The 24,583-nt window shown below is 40.7% G+C and overlaps 1 protein-coding gene across 4 annotated transcripts in view; it reads right to left on the bottom strand.

Annotated features, from left to right (window-relative positions):
- The window catches only part of PALM2AKAP2 (PALM2 and AKAP2 fusion), a 264,975-nt gene that overhangs the window by 129,106 nt on the left and 111,286 nt on the right, over positions 1-24,583 (bottom strand). For 2 of the 4 annotated variants that reach the window (XM_066569518.1, XM_066569519.1), the window contains exon 6: positions 16,998-17,099. The exons of 1 other annotated variant lie outside the window; for it this stretch is intronic. In XM_066569518.1, coding sequence (XP_066425615.1) covers positions 16,998-17,099 — 102 coding nt within the window. Of the gene's footprint in view, positions 1-9,533; positions 10,464-16,997; positions 17,100-24,583 lie in introns of those variants that run through there. One more of the 4 variants, XM_066569522.1, reaches the window with a different exon arrangement.

Here is a 24,583-nt window from a genome sequence, read left to right as displayed (position 1 = left end):
AGAGGCCTCCTACATGCTGAATATGGCCTTACTTTGTGAAGTCACTGACCTCCCCAGAACTACTCCAGACAAGCTTCAGGGGAGTGTTGTGCTATCTGAACCAGCTGCTAAGTATTTTATTAAAAATATCTCAATCACCCCTTTTTTTTTTCCTTAGAAATTTTAAAAGGGGAAATGCATGGAAATACCTTGTTTTTGAAACCTTAGTTACAGCAGCAATATTAAAATTGTCAAGTCTGTTGTTGGTATTTACTTGGATGACTCTGTTTTGTACAGCAGAGGAATTATCAGCTGAACATCTTCTCATGGCTATGGAATAAAGTGAGGTGGAATGAAAATAAGAGCATGTCACAGGCCATGGTATGCAGTAAGAGATGGAAGATGTACCTGATATATCCAGGAGTCCAAGCACTAAGTTAGTTGCACATGATAATGCCCTTGTCAATTCATGGTCTTCTCACAGACACTACTGCTAACTCAAGTTCATGATCCCTCCTTTTGCCATGTTGAAACACTTTCTGAATTAGGAAGGTATTTGCAAAATCAAAGAGATTGAAACAATCATAATAATTTCTCTCAGCAGAATCAATTCTTGTCCTTCAATGACAGAACCATGCCAGTTCTCTCAGCATTCAGAGTCTTCTTGGACAGCCAAATTGACTTTCTGTCATTGAACACAAATAGGAAAAAAAACAATTTGAAGCCCCACCTACTGCAAAACTTTCAGGACTAAATTCTAAAGCAGAAATGCAGGGCCATTTTCCCTTCTGTGATGCAAAAAAGTACCATATTGCAAAAGTGTGTGTGTGTGTGTGTGTGTGTGTGTGTGTGTGTGTGTGTGCATACACATTTTATCTGTATGGCTTCTGAGTGAAAGGAGCTGAGGGTGGGTACTTGTGTAGCAATGGGCAATTTGTGGTGCATTTTTTAAATGTCAGAGTTGAAGATGAATTTTTAGATTTCTGAGAAGGAGGCATGTGATACCTAGCTATGTTATCCATCCTATCATAGCTCCAACCTCAGGTAAACACACTATTTCAGGAAAAAACCCCAACTACTTAAGGGTTTTTTCTTCCCCCCCTCCGCCCCGCCTACAATTCACATTATGGTGAGGTTCCTCCAGTCCTGATATAGAGAGGATGCTGTCTGTGATAAGCCCCAAAAGAAAATTGCACACTGTTTACTTTGTCAGTCCTTGAATAATTCAGTGTTCTTTTCTCACAAATTATATATGCTGTATGGAATACTTCCCTCACTCAGGAAATAAGTTTGCTCAGAACATACTGCCTTTCTAGCTAAACCCAATCTTTGTTTTTCTTCTGAAATATGAAAATGTGCCATGTGATCCTAGAGCAACAGGGTCTACAATATGCTTGGCAAAGTATCACAGGAGAAGAAAAGGAAAAAAGAAATAAGACAGTAACAGGTATGATGAGTTAATATGTATGAAGGATCTCATAAAAATAACAGCAGCAGGGCACAGCAGTGGAGGAAAGGGAAAAAAACCAACTCTGGAGTTAGTATTTTAATTCTTTTAGTGAGAGAGACAGGTCCTGTGCAGTATGTCCTTGAGATCACAGCATATCTTGAACAGTGGTAGGTAGAGAGAAACACAGTAAAAAGACACAGAAATAGGCGCAGTGAAAAGGCAGATTTATTTACTAGTAATACTGTACAGAGAAAAAAAAGAGAAGCCACAGTTACAGCATGGCTGTTGCTGGCAGTGTTCTTGGTTTTTTTTATTTTGGTTTTTTTTTGTACTCATTTTTTTAATCTGAAGAAAAAAACATAACAGTCAAAAAAGTACACTTCAGGTTACAAAGTACAGCAGCTATCCCCAGCAATTCTAATCCAGTGTTAGCACAGCAGTTTTTTCCCCAACAAAATGGGATTTTATTTACATTAGCTCACAAAGAAAGTGGGAGACTAAAGCTTAAAAAAAATCTCAACCACAATCTACATTCACCATAAAAGCTGCATTTTACACAACATTTTCTTGAACCCCTAAAAAGAGTTGTTCTTTGCCTATGGAATGAGCATAGCTGGGAGGGGCAGAAAACCTTCATAAATGTGTTCTTTGCATTTGTCCTGACCTGCTCCTTCTTGGCTACCTTTGCTGCAGTCAGATTCAATTGGTCAATGGAAAAGGAAAAACTTTCAGATTGATTATTTCTCTTGTATGTGCCCCTAAGCAGTTCCTTGTGAAATAACAGGAATAACAAGTGCAATATTTGAGACCATCAACAGTAAAGCACCTTAATAATAAATACTGGCTGATCTTCATACATCCTCAAAGATATTCCCTAACCTGCACAGTGCTAAGTATGTGTTACACTTCAAGTGTCTGCTTAAGATTAGTGTAGCTCAAGCACCAGGTTCAACTGGGACTTTATACGGTTGCACAAAACCTTCTTAATTTTGGAGTTTGCCTCTCTTTAACAGGCATGTTATCTTGGAGGGATACCAGTAGATTCTCGTCAGCTAATTTTACTGAATGCCTTTGCATGGATTAGTCTGTGGGGAAGTTCACGTTTTCTCCAGGCTATTTTGCCCTGCTAATAGCAACCTGACATGCGGTGGGGTGGATTGCCTTCTGCTGCTGTAAGAACTGCTTTCTAGATGCTGATATTTTATGTACCTGGACACATCTGGCTCGTATGAGTTCAAGGGGCATAGTGTGTTCCAAAGGAATAGTAAGAGAGACAGCAGATTTACCTAAATAGTGAGATTTTAATGGAACTTGCTGTATGGGCAACCCCCAGGATGCCAGATTAATAGAGAGGGAGAGTGCTCCTCTAATGTCAAATATGTCTGAAGAGTCTAGGAAAATAGAGGAAAATGTCGAAATAGTGAGGACAAGATACCATAATTTCTTAGAACTGACACCAGCAGGCCTAGGGTGAGTTTTATAAGTCTGATCTCTCCTTTCTTCCCCCTCTTTTTTCTAGGAGACCACAGAAAGGGAAGCAGTCAGATGAAGAAAAAAGATCAGTTGAGCCATAGTGTCCAGAATGAGAACAAGCACAGAGACAGGGGACTGGCAGAGTCTGGGACAGAGATGAGCAGAGAGAAAAGTTTGGAAATAAAAGTTACACTGCCTCTTTTCTGTTGTGTTTGTGTGGAGGTGTAAAGTTTACTCCTCTGTCCCCTGCGTCTCCAGGCAGTGGGATTTCGAGAGTTCTTGGAGGGCGTTTGTCTCCTCAAACACAGTCAGCAAGGAGACCATGCTCTAAAACCCTCTGCAGAAAAGTGCACCAGTTTCACAACACCATTTAAAATTCTAATTAAACTAATAAGAAGACACAGTTAAAGCAGCATAAGCCTTGCCTGTAGCATATTGCTTAAGGACCAGACCCTATACACACTTGTGCATGTGCTTAAATTTTACTTGTCTGGGTCATCCCATTAAAAAGGACAACTTGGATGCTTGATTTTATGCTCATGGGCAAATCTTTAGGTCTTACAGACCCTATGAATAGATATGCAAGGTCTAAATTTTGGTACAAGTCACTAACATATCAGTGCAAGTTAAAAATATATAAATATACCAAAACTGGTGAGCTTGAGTTACTTAGCTAATTCTAAAAAATTAAATAAGGGGTTTTAAATTCAATTTCTGAAGTAGATTAATTCTTAGAACAAACCCCTAAACCCACCTTTGAGAAGAATTTGGGAAACAATTGCAGGAAAGCTTTGAAATACAATAGCAGCAAAACCCCGCAAAGTAAGAGAAGCTTTTGCAAACTGAAGGAAGGGGCTCGGAATTCTTCACAAGTTTGCCCTTAAGAAAAGTAGCCTATTCTTAATCCACTTAACAGCCTAAGTGGAACCATCACAGGTAAAAAGCTATAGATTTTGCAAGACTCTTTGAACCTACAAGGAAAAAGGCTCCATTTTATAATTGTTTAATTTTAAGTACAAGTGGGAGATTTTAAAGAACTTCATGCACCCTTGTCATTATTTACAAGCTAAGTTAATAGAAGTTTATATTACAAGTTGGATTTATATTCTTTGGACTACGTGACAATCCATTCATATTCTAAACTGAATAAATTCAGCCATTTTATAGAATTTACTCTTTTACATACAAAAATTACAGTCTATAATTTTGTTGGATATTGTCATAGTCTGCAACTATTAAGCTCAGAACTAAAGTTTACTCTTGCTGCTCAGAAGGCTCAAGAAATACAATCTGAGCAAATCCCAAACTTTCCAACAGACAGTGAGAACTGGTTGAAACTTAGTGAGTTTATAAAAAATAAAGAGTCCATGCCTCAGCATGTGGGAAAATCCTCTACTTCATCTAAAATATTTCGTTCAACTCTTTCCAGTGGCACCATCTCTTGCACTTTGAAATCTAATGTTGGATAAAATATGACGAAACATGTGTTTCCCCTATTAGCCATACCACTCTGCTGAAAGTAGTTAGCTATTGTCTACTATGTTGGCTTTCTAGGTAAAGAAATTTGTCTAGTTATAGAAGGTGTAAGTGCACCTTTTTCTGTGAAACATGTTTAATTATTTAGCTGTGTCTATAGCAGTTATATTGGATTCTACTCTTCTAAATGGACTCTTTAAAAAGTGTTGTGATCCTTCTTCCTGGGAAAAAATGTGGTTAGGTCTACAAAAGATCCCAAGAATTTGGGCATTGTCATAAATGTATGAAAAAGTTGAAAGGCTCAATGTCATGGGAAGGATGATATTCCAAAACTCAATACCCATCTAGGGTTTGTATCTCGTTACAAAAATATTTATTCCTTAAATTCCTTAAAAAAATACACAAATGTAAAATACTACATTTTCTATTATATCCCCGCTTACTTTCCAAGTATGCCATTTGGATGTTTGACTAAATTAAAAGGCAGAACACCTTTTATTTCTCTAGCAACTCTCTATGCTATCTTTTTGCTCAGATTAGTTTGTGGAATCTTAATAATTTGAGTGTGAAGAACCAGTAGTGAACTTAGGTACAATGGCAGGGGATGAATACATTAGCCATCAGGGAAGCCTCTCTGAATGATTGCTCATGGATGGTAGCAATGCTGACTCAGGACTTGATCCCACTGGATGCTAAGCACCATTTTGTTTTGTATTTTTCTCAGTAGAGGTACAATGCTTAGAGTTAGCCTCTCTGCTTACACCACCTTGGGCAAACTCAGCAGTGTATAAAATCTGTATAGGTACATAAGGAACACCCAAACTATGCTCTGCATTGATCATTCATGCCCTGATCTTGCAGACTCTTACAATGTTCTTCCTGTGAGGAGTCCTGTTGACTGAAACAGGTCTACACACAGCAGAATTAAGCATGCACATTTTTGTTTGCAGGACTGAAGTCTCATACTGCACTGGTAGGGGTACACTTCTCAGAGGAGGGCTTATGCACATTTCTCTTGCTGGGGATTGAAAGATAATGTTGTGTTTATACAGCTTTGGAATACAGCCTGCACTTTTTGGGAAAAAAAAGGAAATAAAAGATACAAAAAAGAAGAAGGAAACCCAAGAGTGCTAAGGCAAACTGTCAAATGGCACATCATACCTACTTTGTCATTTATTTAGATAACATCACAAAGGCAGACCAGAGGAGTTCTGTAAACATATACCATACAGTACATCAGCCACAAGAAATTAAAAAAAGAAAATAACCCTGTAATTCTTTTCTTTCTGTATTGATAATCTAGTAATTGAAAGAGATTGCCTAGCCACTAATCATAATGCTGTGGTTTTTGATTTGTATTTTTTTTTTCTGTTTAAAAAAAAAAAAAGAAAGAATGAAAGTAAAATGCAGTGGTTTGCAAAAGAAATGGTCCCTGAATGCAAACAAGGGACGACATGGAGAGTGGGTTTATAGAAACTTAGAAAATACAAAATATAAAAAAGTTTCCTAGGTTACTTTTTTCCCAGTCTAGGAAAAAATACACTGAAAAGAGGTTTTTCTTTGTTTTTCTTACAAAAGTTAAGGCGAGCAGTTTGTTGTGGCAAAATGCTATTACTGAACCAGTGTCTGACTCTACATTTTCATATCCCCTCATGCTGAAACTGAAAATATACATGTGATGGTATAAGTTAAACAGACAGGGATTTTGCTTAAAACAATATAAAAAAACCCATCCCAGAATGATGCTTACAAAAATCTCTCTGCTTGACCACAGAGGAGACCGCTTTCCTTGTGCCTGATTGTGCATGGATTTTCACAGGCAGCCTCCTATCCAAGGGTAAGGGGAAAATCAAACCTTTCAAAGCCCAAACAATCCCTGGAAAAACAGTTTACATTCATCAGCCTGGTCTAATGCATCTGAATTCTGCTGTAACTTGGCTGCACGCTAGTGGCCAGAAGGGACAAGGCAATGTCCGGGCATGGCTGCTGCCCTTGTGGAGGAGGATGATTGGAGTAAGTGTGTTTCAGCTAAGGCCTGTGATTTCACACCCATTAGCTCCTATTTCATGCTTTTCCTGACCTCAGATGGGGAACTGCCTTTGACCTGTAAAGACCAACCCTATGCAGGTGAACCTTTAGCTTTCCTGGACCTACTGGGGCCTGTTAACTATGGAGTTAATGTGAACACATAAAAACGACTGGCCTTCCTAGGCACTCAATGTTAGCTGAGCAGTAGGTATTTGAGAGGTTTAAGGCTTGTGCTCTACTTCTAACCACTAAAGGGCCACTTCTGGACTTCTGGATGGTGTGCCACCATCTCCCCACCGTGCTGTGCCTCAGATGGTGCAGTGGTCTCAGACATATTCTGGTCCCAGCATCAGCAAACATCTCCCAAAGCTGGCTGCTAAGGGAGTCATCCCCAAAATGCTGAGTTGGTGCTGAACCAGAAGGTCATCTGAAAGGGGAGCACATGGCTCAAGAGATGCAGGGACAGAATGGGTTAGATTAGAATGATACCCTAAATTTCCCAAGCAGGAGGTTTTGAAAAAAAAATTTTCATATGAGGACAGAAGTAGAGGGGGAAAAAGATTAGGTTGTGAAGACACCATGAAGCCAGGATGGCTGTGAAGGTGGCATCACGCCCAGAGGGGAAAAGGTGGTGAGCAACAAGATGACTGGCCAGGCCAGGAGGAGTTGGCTGGGAGATCTGTTTCCGAGTATTACGGGTGAGGTGAGCAGGCCCCAGAGTGACAGAACTATTGCAAAGTGTGCCGGGCTCCCACATCATTCACAGGTACATGCAAGACAGAAAAGGCTTCACCCTTTGTGTTGCAGGGCTCCTAAACATGCCTGGGGACAGCCTCACCTGCCATATTGGGATCAAAACTTAGGGTCTTGTTTTAAGAAATGTTTAGAATTGTAAATGTTTAGCATTTCTGGGAAAAGAGAGAAAGGGAAAAAAACAAAACACCAGACCACCACCACCACCAACCAAAAAAAAACCCTAAACCCCACACAGCTCAGCCAAAACCACACACAGGCTGCTAGTTTTTAACAGCCACCAGACCTTTTGTTGCAATATGAGGCTCTGTGGCCCTTCCACTCTGTGATAAAACTTAACCACCTAAGCCTGAGTCAAAGAATGATGTGCAGAGCTTCTCTGGGTGAGTTTGGTCCTTCTCCCAACAAAAGCCCCCAGGGGAGGCAAAGGGAGCATGTGGAAGTCTATTCATTTCTGCCACTCCAGCTGGTATGGAGGTCAGCAAAATTTCTGCAGGTGTCAAAGAGGTAAGACTGTCTTTCATTACTCTTGCTTTTTTACTACTTGTTTGGGTTTTTTTGTCTGACAGTCACCTGGGCAGTGGTGAGAAGTTTCATTGACCAGTTCCATAGTGACAGCTGAGTGACCTAACATGGGAATTACCTTCTGCTTTTTTGTATGTGCAGGTTTTCAGTGTGCCTCATATTACCACCGCTGAATAAGTGTCATTTTTTACTGGCACAGAAAGAAAAGAGTACAGAGCAAGAACTGTGCTCGGTCAGATGCTCTGGACTAACAATTAATGCAGTAAAAGCACCATCCAAGAAAGAAGAGAAATATCATAGGAACCACCTCAGACTGAAAAGAGGCTTTTGTTTTTTTCTTTTTTTTTTCCTTTTTCTTTTTTTTTACTATTTTTTTCAGTTGCTGTTATTGATTTTTAAAGTCTGATATTTTCAAAGACACTTCAAAATAATCTTCAGCACTTGTTCACACTATCAGAAAATATAAAACCTGATTTTTGATCTCACTCATGTAGTTATAATTCCAGAATAACTCCACTACATGAGTGAAGTTAAACTTAAGCCAAACCAGTGTGATACAAGAATCAGGTTCATAATAACTCACCATGAGAAAGCTAGCTGCTTTCTCATTTAGAAGAATCAAGAAACAAGAAAAAAAAAGAAAGACCTATTGATTTTGGATGCCTTCACATTTTTACATTTTCATCTTTAGTTGTTTTTAAGAGGCCTGATTTTCAGAGGTCAGATGAAGAAAAATGCATTGGAAATCAGGCATCTTTTAGTGCCCCATGTTAGAAAATGAAGCATCCAAAATGACCAGCAGTTTTTTAAAATATTAGTCTTGTGGCTACAGGATCTCCCAAAACAGCTGCTCTGACAAAACTCCAGTGGGCCTCCACAGAGAGTCCCTGGACAAGCAGGGCAGCATTGGACCCTATTGCCTGTCATTATGTAGGTGCACTGGAGGTACACTCTGTGAGAAATTACACTTCTGTAAGAGCTACAAAAGAAAACTTTGGCCCTGTCCCCATTCCCAGCGCTGAGAATTTTGCCACTGAATCCAGTAGGAACAGGGTCAGACTGTCAGAAAAGTTCATATATTCTAGGGAAATAGTAAGCAGCATCCCTCTTCTACTGGAGTTCAGCAGGAAAATTTAATGTATAAACATTGGCAGAGTTACTGAAAGTAACTCTGATGAGTGACTCCATTTCTGTTGGTGTGACGGCTGTATCTTTTTCATGTCAATTTCAACTGTAATTTGGGGAGATGAACTGCATATACAATACTGTAATCTGGAAGATTTATATAAGGCAGAATGATCATTCATACATTTTCTAGAAAGAATAATTAAGGTCCACTTCTGGTATCACCAATTAGCGGAAATGGTTAATCGGCTTTTCTGACACTGCAAACTAAACTTGAAAGTCACTAAAAACCAAAATTATGCAATTTTTTGGGAAAGGCTTGTATGATTTTTAGCAAATCAAAACAGTAAAGTGATCTGAGCCTTTCTCAAGAAATAAAAAATATGATACATAAAATAATGCTTAATGTGATTTTTCTTAAAAAGGAGAAGTAACATTTTTTAAGGCTCTCATATCTGGTGGCTGTGAAACTCAGACTCCCACAAAATCCTAGGAATCTGATCAAGCCTGCCAGATACTTAAAGAAAAAACATAAAAGTGTTTTCATTATATATATAAAAAATATATATAAAAATCAAATAAATATGAAAACATACGTTCCATTTCTTGTTTATCTCTCACTCTGTAGTACTAAGGAAAAAAAAAAAACAAAATAAAAGAACATCACCAACAACACAAAGAAAAAGAGAAGCCAAAAGCCCCCAGCCCCTCCCCAACACCAAATAGTATGCCTGATGGGAAAATAACCATGCGTTCCTCTTCTGGAAAAACTAGAAAGAAAAGCAACCCAACTGCAAGGCAATGGAGGCGTTCACTTCCAGTTCACAGTATTGCAGTTAGAAGTACAGTGAGGTCTAAGTAAGTGATGGAGCAGGAGCTGCCTGGAGCAGGGAAGGAGGAGGTGTTCACATGACAATACAGCATTGACAGCGCTTTTTCTTTTGTGTACCTGGGGCAGTTTCCAAGGGCAGGCTCTCTTCCTTCCCCTCAGGAGAGGAGGGCTCTGTCGTGTCCGACAGGGGCCTGCCAGAGACCAGCTCTGCAGCATTCCCATCCATGGTGGAAACATCAGTCACTGTCTTCTCCCGCAGTGACTTCTCATCATCTTCATCGATCAGCACAAGCTCTGCCTTGATGGTCTCATCATAGCCCAGCACTTTCTTTGTCTCCTCTTCATCATCGATGTTCTGGTAGCCCATAAATATCATTGTCACTGGCTGATCTGCACTGGGCTCTGGGGTTTCACCACCACAGGGTTTGTCTTGTGGCTGAGGGTTCACAGCATGTCCTTTGCTGGATTTGTGTACCATTTCTAGCTTTGCCTCCTTGAAGAGCATTTGCTCCTTCATATGGCTAAGGTTTCCATCGGCTACCACATTTTTGTCTGACACAGTCATTGTTTCATACCCTCCTTTTACACTTGATTGTCCAGCTTTTTGCATAAGTTCATCTACGTCCTTTGAGCTTAATTTATGTACTCCATTTTCTACCACTGTGCCACCAGAGTGAACCTCATAGACTACCTTGGAACCATCATCATAGACTTTGAATCCTCTTTGATGGGCCTCATCTGGGCCAACAGGTGAAGCAGAGACAATCTTGGTCTCTCCTGTCTGTTTGTCTTTCTCCACATTAATTTCCATGGTGCACAAAGCTTGAATGAAAACAAGAGAGGAAGTGCATGTTACAACAAAAAAAGCCAGTGAATGGTTAATTGCCAAACAGACAAAGAAAACTACGGTGCCCCTTTTTCCTGTCTCCTGCTTCTAAAGGGCTAAGCGATCTATGTTAGAGGTGGGGTGCAACGCTGTGGACACTGTTAACACTATGGCTTTTTATGCAGGTGGAGGCTGGGCATATTTGTAGCAAACAGGACCTTCTCTTCCAGCTCACGTCACATGGAGCTGTCTTTGGTCAACTAGGAGCACCAAGAGGTTAGGTGTAATTTAGACAAGGGGAGGTGATAGCATGCAGGTTGCCCTTTAACTTTTCATTCTGAACTTGCCTCAAAATTCAGAGAGAACCCCTCTACTCTCTTTTCTGCTATCAAACTGCCAGTAAGTTGGTATCAAGTTGTGTTTGCTGCAACACCCAGACCATTTAATTATCAATACTTGTCCTTGATTAACTCTGCCATTCGTAGCACTCAAAACATTTTAGAAGGGTGAAGAAATATTGTTTATCTCTGTTCTGCATGTGGGAAAACAAAATCACATGGGAATATGACAAGCTCTCCCACAAGTGTGTGGCAGGGCAGCTCTCTCAGCTTTCACACCAAGACAACAACTGTGACCTCTGCTTCCAGGTTAAGAGAATGTACAAAATACCCAAAAGTGCTCCCTTGTTTATGTGAATTAAGCATTAAGCACCACTATGAAAGTTGAAAGAAAAGTAATAATGAACTGATTTTCAAAGAGTCATGAAACAACAGGTAAAAACATGTGTGAGGGCTGTTGCTTTAGAATAGCAAAGGTTTTGTGGCAGTTAAGGATGTAGTAATGAGACGGAAATTGTAGACCACACTGTGGGAATAGACAAGCAGTCTACTCTGCCCCAAAACCCATTCTGAGATATGATGACATACCACTAGACAGCTTTTCAAAGAAAAAATGTGCAAAAGCATCTCAGACTTTCCAAAGTGTTCATTTGTTTAAGCATTCCTCGTATGCATATGAAGACATTTGGCTCCTGGACAGACATCCACAGACACTTAATTACAAATTACCACAGGCAGTGACAAGTGTTTGTGAAACTTACTGTGATCACTTTCATCAACAAAACTCAATGGTATAAACATGATTTATTTTACCTGGGAATACCACAAACTGGAATGTTAGCTTTTTTGTCCTGATTTACTTTCAAGTGAGTACAGAACATCCTTGCCCAAGAATCAATGTAGCTTGGTTTATATTTTAAAAAAATAATATAAAAAATTTCTGTTACTTTAATATCTTTCCTCAGTCTTTTTATTCACACACAGTAGAACTACCTTTCCTGTAACCTTAAAGCAAAGTATTTCATCATCAATAGGAAATTCATCATGACATGCATGATTACACTGCCTATAGTGCTAGATAGAAAATGAATGTGTTGGTGAGCATGTGCATGCTCTTCATGACATGGTCTCCTTTGCCCCCTAGGAGTGCAGTCTGGTGGGCAAAATGGTTGGGTCTGTCCATCTACATGCTGTGTACATCTGCTCAGACCTCAGCCAGCCCCAGCAGGAACTGGTTAGGTCAAGTACAACACCACAGAAATACCTGCATGTAGCCAGGGGACAGAGATGCCGGTGGGTGAAGGAGCATTTTCTTCTCTTGAGAGTGATGCACTGCTGAAGGCTAAAGTGGGCTGCAGAAGCACCATTCTCCCCTCGACCATTGCAACCTAGGGACTATCCCTAAGGACTATGTTTTTCCACTGCTTCAGGACATTTGTGGACTAGTTGTGTCCATAGCTGTCACAACCCTGGGCACAGGATGCCCACTTCCACACTAAAGTAGGGCTTACAGTTTTTAACATCCCTCCTGTGCTGGCATTTTCATGCCTGGCCATCCCACAGCAGCCTGGGCAGCCAGAAGGGAGCTGCAAGGCTGAGAGCTGAGCTCTGCTCTGAGGTGTGCAGCTGGAGACTGCAAGGCAGCTGGCATGGTTGGAAACAGGAAATTAAGGCTGGAAATAAAAAAAAAGACCTGTTGCCCCAGGGCTGGTAGCAATTAATTTTCAAAGCAATTGGTCTAAGAAGTTGTGGCAGACAGTGCCATATTGAAGCTCAAAGAGCATCTAGCATGGATCACTTGCTCTGGATTGTCCCAGCCCAGGAACTGGTGTGCAAGTGCCCTTTATGTCTTATTCAAGTGCCTCTGCTCTGAAGCCTTTAATCCAATTTATAGGGATAATTGAACAAAGAGATGCAGGTACCAACACTAACACTCTAGAACTTTCTAGGTGCAGTTTCTTGAGGGGGAAGAAGAAAGGAAGAAGAATTTTGTATGTTGGCTTGGTCTCTAGGGCTTGGGTGAGTGGGCTCTGCACATTGCTTGGCCTCTCCAGGGCTGCTCAGGCAGATATTGTTCAATAACTTTCAGCATTACAAAGACAAAAATAGAGGCTGACTTGTCTGTGGTGAAGATCATAAAACTAGAATATTTCTGAGTGGCCAAGTGAACTGAAGATAAGCTGAATCATGAGGCAGCAACATTCAGAAAATCATCCCTGATGGGCAGAAGTTCCTGACTTGTCCTGAGCACCACAACTCAAAAGACAGGGCACCACCTGCCCATCAACTAGCTGCCTGTTACCCTCTTAGAGAGAAGTAGTACCTTGAGTTCCCCTAGAGCTCCTGTGCTTCTTTTTCTTTGAAAATTAAAAATATTTGGTGCATGGCTTTTCATTACAGACTGGTGATTTTCACGTGAAATAGTTGAGTGTCATGTATGTGCAGTGCAGAAGAGCATGGCATCTGTAAGACCCTCCCTGCTTTGATGCACAAATGTTGGTCAGCATTGTGCATTAAAAGAAGGCTTGTACAGTAGGAATGAATTCCAAAGTAGATAGCAAAAATCTGATAGTTAAATCATGTGAACCTGGCCGTATTTGAGTTTGTGACCTTGAGGAGCATGATCCTGGCAAGGAGCAAAGACAAACTCCTGAACTTTACTAGAGAGAACTTTCAACTGCTCAAGGAGTTGGTGAATGAGATCCCCTGGGAAATTGTCCTTAAGGACTGAGGGGCTGGCCAGAGCTGACAAGGCTTTGAGACCACTTTTCTTAGCATGCAAGAGCTCTCTATCCCAATATAGGATAGAGAAATAGACAAGGTAGGTAATAAACAAGGTAGGCTGGAAACTGGCATGGGACTGAGCTAAAGTCACCTCCTCAAATCAAGGAGTAAGAAAGCAACATCTACCAGTGGAAGCAGGGACAGTGACCCAGGGAGAGTACAGTAATATGGTTTAATGTCATGGGTCAGGAAAGCCAAGGCTAAGCTGGAATGGGACTTGGCAAGGAACATGATGAGCAACACGAAAGGAAGTCTGTAAGCACACAGGTTAGGAAAAAAGGCCAAGAAGAATCAACCTCCTTGTATTTCACCGCAAACAAGAATGGAGAATTGGTGATAAGTGATATAGAGGAGGCTGAGGTACTCAATGAGCTCTTTTGCCTCGGTCTTCACTAGAGTCAAGCTTCCCAGTTCTCTGAAGTACCTGATCCTCTGAGTAGGTGTGAGGGAAATGAATACCCTCCCACTGCAAGTGAAGAATATGTTTGGGATCCCTTGATGAAACTGAATAGTCACAAGTCCATGGGACTGGATAACATGCATCCCAGAGTCCTGAGGGAACTGGCTGATATTCAAGGCCAGGCTGGATGGAGCTCTGAGCAACCTGGTCTAATGGGAGATATTCCTGCCCCTAGCAGATGGGTTGGGGGAATGAGATGATCTTTAAGTTCCCTTTCAACCCAAACTAGTCAATGATTCTTTAATTCTGTGTTGTTGCCAAGCTACTGTCCATCACATTTGAAAAGTTATGGCAGTCAAGTGAAGTCCCCACTGACTGGAAAAAGGGGAACACTGCCCACATTTTTTAACAGAGGAGAAAGGAAGAACTGGGAAACTACAGACCAGTGAGCTTCACCTTTGTGCCTAGGAAGATCATGGAGCAGATGGTCCTAGATGATATGCTAAGGCACATAAAAGATAAGGAGGTTATCTGAGGGAGCTATCATGGTCAGCAAGTTCAAGTGCAAGGAGCTGCACCTGGATCAAGGCAATTCCAAATGCGAAGACAGACTGGGAGAAGGAGTCATTGAGAGCAGCCCTGAGGAGAAGGACTCGAGGGTTCTCAGGATGCAAAGTTGGATATCAGGCACCAGTGTGCACTTGCAGCCCAGAGAGCCAATTGTATCCTGGTCTGCATCAAAAGAAGTGTGGCCAGCAGCTTGAGGGAGGAGATTATCCCCCTCTCCTCTGCCCTTACTCTATCCACCCGGAGTACTGCATCCAGGTCTGCGATTCTCAGCACAAGACAGACATCAACATTTTTGGAGCAGATTCAGAGGACAGCCATGAAGATGATCAGAGGGATGGAGCACCTCTCTCATGAAGACAGACTGAGAAGGCTGGAATTGTCCAGCCTGGACAACAGAAGACTTTGTGGAGACCTTATTGCATTCTTCCAGTACCATTAGGAGGCTTATAAAAATGAGGGAGAGGGACTTTATAAGGGCAGACACAGACAGGACAAAGGGCAATGGTTTTAAACTGAAAGAAGGCAGATTTAAATACTCAGAGGGTGGTGAGACATGGAACAGATTGCCCAGAGAAGCTGTGGATGTCCTATCCCTGCAAGTTTTTGAAGGCCAGGCTGGATGGTGCCCTAAGCAACCTGATCTAGTGAATGGCATCCCTGCCCATGGCAGGGCAGCTGGAACTAGATGACCTTTAAAGTCCCTTCCAAGCCAAATCAAAATTCTATGGTTCTATATTTAAGAAGAGTTGCAAGATACATATTTTTATCTATGGTATGGAGTAGTATGATGTAACAATGTCTTATACATTAGGGAGACTTCAGGCAACAAATTCTATCACTTCTTCGAGAATGCTGTCCTTGAATGATAACAGGAGTGATCCTTTTGTATTTTAACTCTGGCTAATTTGCTTAAGCTTTTGACTCTGTCAACATTTTATTTTCATATCTTCTACTGTGATTTTAGATATTCTGAAGTGTTTTTAGATATTGGTATAACATGTGGTTTATGACCAAACCAGGGACCACATTAAAGCTAAGCAAATGCATTAACATATATTAATTTCTTAGAAAGTTGTTCACCAGTAAAAGGCACTGCCATGAGAGAAGTGAATAACAGAACCCTGCTTATCTGCCTGTGTGCATTATGTTTGTTTTCTGTGAGAAAACCTAACAGCCCAGCTTGTCAAAGTAGTTGCAAAATGAACTAACATTGGTGCTAAAATGTCTTTATTTAACCAAAGCATATTTACTGCAAAATGTGATCTACTAATAGTATATAAAAGTACGTGACAATAGAGTTGGAACTGAAAGCAGTACTTGAAGATGACAGCCAGTATTCACAAGTACAAGTTTCTGCAGAAGCTTTAATTACAGTGAAACATGATGCAGCACTTCAGGACAAGATACCAATGTGCCAACAGAAGGATCTAGATTCTGCCTGTTTTGTAGATTCAGAGGCTTTTCTTTAAAAAAAAAATCTACTTACACTTTGAGCCTCTTTTAAGATGGATGGTTACAGCCGACCTTTAAGAACACCTATTGCACACACACGATACATTTATCAAGGACTACATTAACAAGGCTTCTGAGTCATCCAAAATATGAAAGAAATTATTACTTTCGTGTTGTCGACAAAATGGCACAAAACACACAGAAAAGCTTGCTTTAAAGACATATCAGGGTAAGCACTGGTGGTAGGAAAGATTTTGGAATGGCTTGCAACAGAACTTATAGAAAAAATTACACATTTCATAGCTGTGCACGGTGCCTTAGCTGCAGACATTGCTTTGCTATGCTGGTTAATCCATTTTTCAAGTAAGCCACCTTTCATTCCTTTCCTTGGGACACCTCTTAGGTAGCCACCAGCAATTCAGTCTTGACATAGGGAGTACATTGTTTAGAAAACAAGAATTTTGAAAACAATAAAAATGTACAGCTTCTAACAGTCTTTTTACATTTAAGACACACATATAACCTGAAAAATAAGTGTTAGAAAATTCTCTGTATGACTCCAAGCACAAAACAAACCCACCTTTTCCCAAAAAGAAAGAATGGCATACAAAGAAGTAAAACCACATAAATATTTGAAGAATGTATGTGGTCTTTGAGTGCCTGTCTGGAGTTGCATGGGTACAAGAGAGGACACAAAACCTTGGCCTAAATACTATGTATATGTACCAGGAGAGATGGAAAGAACTGAATGTTTCTACATAAAAAAAAAAAGGGGTGTTTCCTATGGTACTTTTATTATAGTTCAGCTACCTTGTTTTGAGAGTATCACTGCAGTTCAAAAAGCCTTGACTTGCTTACAATACACATCAATCAGTATTTCCTGGCATTTAAATGATATCAGGACACCAGACTCATTAAAGTAATATAACAAAAAGAGTTCATGGCTAATGGACTGGTATTATAATACTTTGCTCCTTGAGACTTACCAGCTACTCTGCTTGATCCGTCCCACCCAGGAACTGGCTCTGCTGTTCGTGAATAGAGGGTTGGGAGTTCAGGGATCTGGGAGTAAATGTAATTTACTGCATCTGGTGTCAGAGAACAGGAAACAGTTAGATTTGTGCTACTAGCCCCAGTGGCTTCATTGCTTAGACAGCAGAGTGTTGTCAGCCCTGACAATAGTCACTGGAGCTTTGTACTAGATAATTGGATCAAAGCAAACAAAGTGCAAAGTCACTGTCCTGTGATTGGTGTTCAATAGACTAGCTGAGGCAGGAGGGAATGGGTCCAGATGACTCAAACCTTATGTCAGATGAACACATAAAATTATTTGTCAGGAGGTTCTGGATTTATCAAGTTGGTGAGCTTTAAAATGGGGAGTGGGGTGGGAAAGGTAAGGAACAAACCCAATGCGATACCCAGAATACATGACATTTCAAATAGAGATATAAAAGCCTAAAAATGCTAGTGCTGACTGAATAGGATAAGAAACCAGCTCTTTTGTACCAGTTGTTTCCAATATTAATGAATCAGAATGTCACTTTTTGTTCTTAAAGCTGAACTTTAGCTAATAATGAAATCTGATATAGTTATTGATAGGGTATCTGTTTTAGTTTTCAGTAAGTATTATGCTCCTGCCAATGCTGCAATGTAATCGTTCATTAATAAATCCTGAATTAGTAGAAAACTATCTTAAATGATTGACTTGTTTTACATTTGAGATTATGGCTGCCTATCATAAGCTAAATGTGTACTTTAGAAGAGATGTTAATAAATTTAAAAGTATTTCCTTGGAGATATTTTGTGGGTGGGTAAAATATAATTAGCATTTATTGTTCTGCTTGAATTCAGTGGCTGAGCTAAGAGCAGAGCTCAGAGAAGAGATGTGCAAATAACTGACTTCAGGTCTTAAAGCTGAGGCACCAGACCAAAACAAAACAAAACAAAACAAAACAAAACAAAACAAAAAAAAAAAAGATAAAGAGAAGAAAAAAAAATCACATTATTTCCTATCAACTGGAAATATTTTCAGCTCTGTATGGAAATGATTAAATTTATGTTCAAATATAAAATCCTATTTGGTGTGAAACAGACCATTCTTTTTCCTCCAGGGGTAGGAGGTGCCAGTTCAATGAAAGATTTGTCAAGTCCTTGGTACTGCCTAGTCCATGTGTCAGGGTAGGAGGCAAAATCTCCCTTCCTTGAAGCCTCTTGTTGCTATAAGCAGGTGAGAGAGGGTGACCAGGGCAGACCATAAAAGGGAACTGGTGAAATGAGAGAGAAAATGAAAAGTTATGTTGTAACCTTCTTGACTGCATCTGGTTAAGGGAGATACTTTCATCACATTCCCTATGAGCTAACGCCCATCCCAGAAAAAATACCTATGCCTGGTAATGTCATCAGGAAGGACATGATGTGCCACCTCTAATTCCAAAGCTTTTTTGGCAGGAAAATTGGGCCTGATACTAGTGAAATGGTTTTACTCCCATAGCAGTCAGTGGTGGCCACCATTGCTACTGGATGCAGAAAAATAAGACCCCAGGATGAAACTCCATTGCTCTGTGGACCACTGTAGGTAACTCAGGTAAGGAGTCCTCTTTCCTCCCTTCTGGTGTCATAAAAGTAAGGCACAGAGGCACAGTATAAATTAATTTAAACCCCTCACAAATTTAGTACATAAATGAGTTCAGTTTGTATCAGATAAATTGGAAAAATCTCCAAGCCTGTCCAGGCAAATGGTCTTTTATTTCATATTTCAGGGGACAAATGGCAGACTTGGCAAATGGACTTTTACAACTTCAATGCATACTGTATCTCAAAGTTTTGTATTTTTAGCAGTAGAATCTAGGAAAAATAATTGTTTTAGGCACACAACTGACTGAGCACTGGCCAGCAACAACTGCTTTCTTTTGCAGGGTCACTTTCCTCTAATGAGAAATTGGTACAATGCTTGGTGCTGTTGCTCTGGGAAACATCACCAGCAAATGAGTAGGCCATTATTGAAAACTGAAGTAATTTCTGAGAACAAAGAAGTGGGGACTGTGTTTCTGGTCCAGGGAAAGAAGGCACTTGGTGTTCTGGAAATAGCACAAACTTAGTAATTATTCATCCCACAGAGTGTCCTTTCAGAACAGTAGTTTCAGTACACACTCATCAGTGACTGAGTGATAGATGTGTCACATGTCATAATCAATGCATGCTCGAACTGCTTAACTAATCATCCTTACTTCTGCAGTTCATGAGGATCAATAGGCATGGCTGGGGTACAGGTCTCATGCAAGGACACTGCAGGAGGCAAAAGTCTTTGCAAATATTTATTTTACCCCAGTGCTTATAGGGGGAACTAAACATTGCTGACATCGAGCAGTAGGGAAAATCAGTTGTACAGCCTGATGGTGACACTCTCACTTTGATGTGGTAGGTATCTGTGGACCTTAGTAAGCTCTTTTTTTTCCCCCTTGCCTCCTGCTTTGGGAGACAGTACTAGGCTAAGCGTCAGATGCTGCTAGTATTGAATTAGTTTAGAAACTTCTCTGTATGTTAATTAAAATGAAATATTTTAAAAATTAGCTTCAGGGCTCCAATCTGTCCTTGTCATGAGCAGGGAATGCTGGGAGGGGCAGTGCAATTCTCATATAGTTATTCTGAAGCTAGTGGTGGTGCCACATGTCAGAAATAGGGTATTTGACTACAAGTTGGAGTTGGTTGATTCTACCAGCTCCTGTCTTGTGTTGCTGCCTTCCCCATCCAGCCTCCAAACAAAGCAAATACGCTCATTTCCTTTTATCTCACTGGCAACAAGGACTCTTTCATTTAGCACCTTTAAAAGAATATAAGAGGCTAATTTTACAAGGAATGGATGAGATGCAAATTAGCATTTTGTTCATGTGAGAAGACAGAACATATATAATATTTAAACAGACTGCACTCAATATCTTCATTTCAATCTCTGATAAGTTATTAATATCTAAGGATGACATAAAACTAGTTCTGTGTGTTTTTTACTACTTGCAACAAAATAAATTTTCGGAGTATGGCACTCTTCTGGATTACCAGACAGACAAGAGCTTGGCAAAACACATGGGGCAAGGTAATCCTTCAGGGTGCTCACACAAAGCTAAACCTTAAGAGCTGCTCTGAATAGCTCCCACACAGAGCTTGTGATCAAATGTCAGATGGATTAATTTTCCAAGGGACAGATTCTCTTTAAAAAGTCCCATACCAATAAAATTAGTGGCAGATCTTCTGCAAATAATGACTCCCAGGGCAGGGCTGTTCCACCTTCAAAGCTCTCTGGGCCTGCATGGGACTGCATCAGGAAGAACAGTGATTTTGGCCCTTCCATCATGTTTGTAAGAACATCAATGGAGGCTTTTGCTGAAAGCTGAATAGTCTGGCTCTGACTTACTGAATCATGCCTTAAATAAGCTTGGGGGTTAGGGTCCACAGCTGACACTTGTACATCTGTAAGCAATATGGTGAGTGAGTGCATTTATCAGAGCACTAAGAAATGCTGCCCAACCCTTTCTGAAGGCAAGAAGCCTAAGGGCAGCCATCTCAAGTGCATATATACCGAAGTATGTAATATGGGCAACAAGCAGGAGGAACTAGAGCCTTGTGCCCAGTGTGAGAGATGCTGGAAGAACCAGAGAAACTTGGCAGGAAAGCTCACGTGATAAGGCTACCACATCACCTCACAATGGATGGCTACAAATATAATATTTTCAGAAAGTTAAGAAAGGAAGAAGAGGAGGTGGAGTTGTACTTTATGTGACAGAGATATTTGTGTGTATAGAGGAGAGCTGTGGAGACCATGCCAGTTCTATTTAACTAATGCCTTAGGATCATGATTAGAGGGGTCATCACTAAGGAGGGTGTAATGCACTGGCCTCCCAGTCAGGATGATGAAGCCAACAAAACCTTACTGTGGCTGCTCAGTGAAGTCTTGGGCCAACTGAGCCCAGTCTTCATGGGTGGCTTGAATTACCCACACATTTGTTGGAAAAAAAAAACAACTGTGCAGATGTGATCCATCAAGTTGGGGGAATATCTTAGGGACTCCTTATTCCTATAGATGCTGAACATGCTGACTAGGAGCAGCACATTGCTAGATTTACTGCTTGCAAGCTGAGAAAATTTATTTGACTTACACTGGTAACCAATGACACCTTGGATACAGTGAGCAAACATTGTGGAGTTTAAGGTCCTGCTTAGAACACCGAAGATCAGTAGTAGGACGAACACCTTAAATTTTGGAAGAGACAACTTTAATATGCCAAGAGCCTAGCTGTGAGAGATTCCATTGGAAGCATCCAAGAAAGTCAACATAATAACATCATCTATTGAAAAGAGTTTGTGAGTGCTGGGAGTTATTTGAAAGTGCCTGCTGAAAGCACAAGAATGGTCTATTCTTTACAAAGGAAGAAATCTTAAAAAAAGGCTTCCCTGCCTTAACAATGAACTATTAGGTGTAATTAAAAGCAGAAAAGGCAACATAATAGCTGTGGAAAGGCAGCCAGCTGGGCACTGGGCACTACAAACACCTTGCTAGGAGGATGCAGAAATGCAGTCAGGAAGGCTAAGGATCAGCTAGGACTAAAGCTGGCAAAAAATATCAAGAAGGGTTCTTCAGTATTTGTGAGCAGTAAGCAGAAGGAAAGACACAAGACCACTCCTTAAGTAGTGCAGGGAAGCTAGTCACTAACAATGGTAACAAGGCAGATTTCTCCTTTTTTGTCCATAAATCCACATCCAAGAGTATTGAGAAAATGCCTGACATTTTTGTAAGGAGACTGTCTATAATATTTGAAAGATACAGAGTTCAGTGGATGTCCCTGATGACTAGAAGAGACAAAAATGTCATACCGCAGAAATGGACCAAAAGAGGACTCAGGAAACTGGAGGCACAATGCTTTGTCCCCATGGCAAGTGACAGAATGAGTCGTCCTAGAAACTGTTACAAACCAAACAAAGCAGATGATTGGGAAAAGCCATAATGGATTTACCAAGGACAAAACATGACAGACTAAACTAATCACCTTCTACAACATAATAACATCTTTTATTGACATGGGGACAGCAGTGGATGATGTTTATTTAGACTTCAGCAAAGCTTTTGACACTGTTTCCTACACTACTCTCCTGGCCAAGACTCATGTGTGAGATGGGTAGGAAATTGACTCACATGTCACACTCCAAGGGTGGTGATAAATGGTTTTTACTCAGGTAGCTAGAGGAGCTGTAATTGTGGCAGCTCTTGATGGAGACTGAATTTAAAAGTTATCAAAAGCCTACAACTGAAAGTCAATTGCTGATGAATTTCTACAGGACATGTGGAAAGAACTCTTCAAAGAGCTGTACTTGACTCCTCTGAGGGCACACTGGTCTGTTTTGCTCTTCGGCTGCACAGCTTGTCAGGATCAGAGGACAGAAAACCAGAAGAGTCTCTGAACAATGTTCTGGTTACTAAATAATTCTGGTCAGGTTTCCTAGACCACTTCTTGGCCAAATATATGCTAATACATACAAAATTCAAACAGAGGCTTGTGTAAACTGTCCAATTAATGTAATTGTGGCTTCTGTATGTTGGCTGAAGTAGTAACAAATAGTTTGCATACAAACAGCCAAATATTGCAGAGGATACATTTACCTCTTAGGCAAATTCAGCAGACAAGGGAGTTACATCAGATCTTCATGTGCCTTTTATTTTATATATACACTGAGAAATAAACATCGACACATGGAGCAAGAGCTCTCTCCTTTCCATTTGTTCATGATGTGCATGCAGCATAGCACTGCAGCATGCCTAGTTTTGACTGCAGACCTGAGCACCAACGAATGATGTAATGCCTAGCATCATCTCAGACCTTGTTTAATGGAGAGCTTGTCAGCTGCAAGCCACTACAGTCATAACTGAAGATGACAGGGCCACAGCTCCCAGCCTCAGCATTTCTGCTCTACTTTCTCTTACACAGTGATTTTTGAAGGCAGTGTGTTTCTACCCTGGAAAATGTAGAATTTGTGTTAATTGTGCCTGGATGATTTCAAGCTCAGAGATTCTCACTGCCAAACACAGCTTTTTTTTCCCTATGAAATCTGTGAAGGACACAGAGCATCATCTGATCAATCACTGGTGCTCACCACCACTTCTTCCCTTCCCTTATAGCCTTTGCTTGGACCTCTCTGGCCTCTGAACATCTTCTAGTAGTGCTTCCTGCACACTCAAAATCTCTGTCACCACAAAATTATACACAGGCACACAATAGTGAGATTAAAAAACTGTCTGTACTGTCACTGCATTTACAATAAAGGGACACAGAATAAACAAACATAAGATGTATGGACTTGGGAGTCTTTCATGATCTGGCAGCAGCTGAAGAAATTGCCCAAACAGGTCATTGTCGGTTTGTGTCTGTGTTTTACACAGCCTTCCTGGGTTATCCAGTGGCTCCTACCTTTTTGCTCTGGAGAAGAGGAGAGGAGAGGAGAGGAGAGGAGAGGAGAGGAGAGAAGAGGAGAGGACAGGACAGGACAGGACAGGACAGGACAGGAGAGGAGGCAGTGGTTCACTTAGTTGTAACCCCCTGCTCTATTTGCTTGCACAAATTGCTCTCTTCACTCTGGCATATTTTGAAGTTCTTTGTTACCTTTCAGAAATTACCAGCTGTCCTTAATTCTGGCTTAGTCTGTCAGGAAGGGATCTACTGAAAGCAGGCAAAATCTGGAGAGCATGAGGACTCCTTTTGAACCTAATGAAATACTACATTGCTACATACTTTCAGGGAAACTACCACTTCATAATTGTTAGCTGGGGCTTCCTTTGGTTCCTTTGCTATTAAAGACACATGAAGATGCAGGCTGCACCTTGCAGGAGTCACAGAAGCTCCTGAGCACCTGGTTGCTAATTCCTGCAGGCACTGCTCCTATTTAAGGATCTTACTAATGACCATGGTGTAACCCTGCATAGGTACAAAATATTTGCAATTATCATTTTGTGGTAGCCAAATTCAAATCCTTCAGAGAGAAGGAAGAGTAAGTTGTTACAATGGAATATACTATCTGGGATTTTTTTTTTACAATAGCATTGAACAAAAATCTTGGATTATATTGCTAGCAGGAGCAAAAATTTCTGAACTAGGTCTTTGACTTAAAAAAAGTGCCCTCTTTAGTAAGTAATAATAATCACCTGGAAAGACAGCTCCAAGTCAACTCAAATACTACATCGTAACTTCCATTGTATCCCATTGTTTTCATGTTGGGATCATCCTACATGTTCCTCATCTACATTCACAATACAGTTGACAGCAGCTGGAGGAGATAGTCTTAACCTCATTATTTTGTCGGTTCAAAGACATGTACTGAGAATGAGAATCTGGTGCTCATATTATCTGCAGATGCCTTAGCATGACATCCTTCCAGGGTCCTAAGGATCCTGGGGTGGCACTACAAAGGTCTCTCCAGCTTCCTGGGAACCATGCCTATTATTTGTTTACTCAGACACCTAAATTTATAGCTACACTTTGTATAGATCACACTTTGTATGACACTGAGTTAATAAACTAGGGATTACTTC

This window comes from Molothrus aeneus, chromosome Z, assembly GCF_037042795.1.
Source record: "Molothrus aeneus isolate 106 chromosome Z, BPBGC_Maene_1.0, whole genome shotgun sequence".
NCBI lineage: Eukaryota > Metazoa > Chordata > Aves > Passeriformes > Icteridae > Molothrus > Molothrus aeneus.
This window is presented reverse-complemented; position numbering and strand designations above follow the sequence as displayed.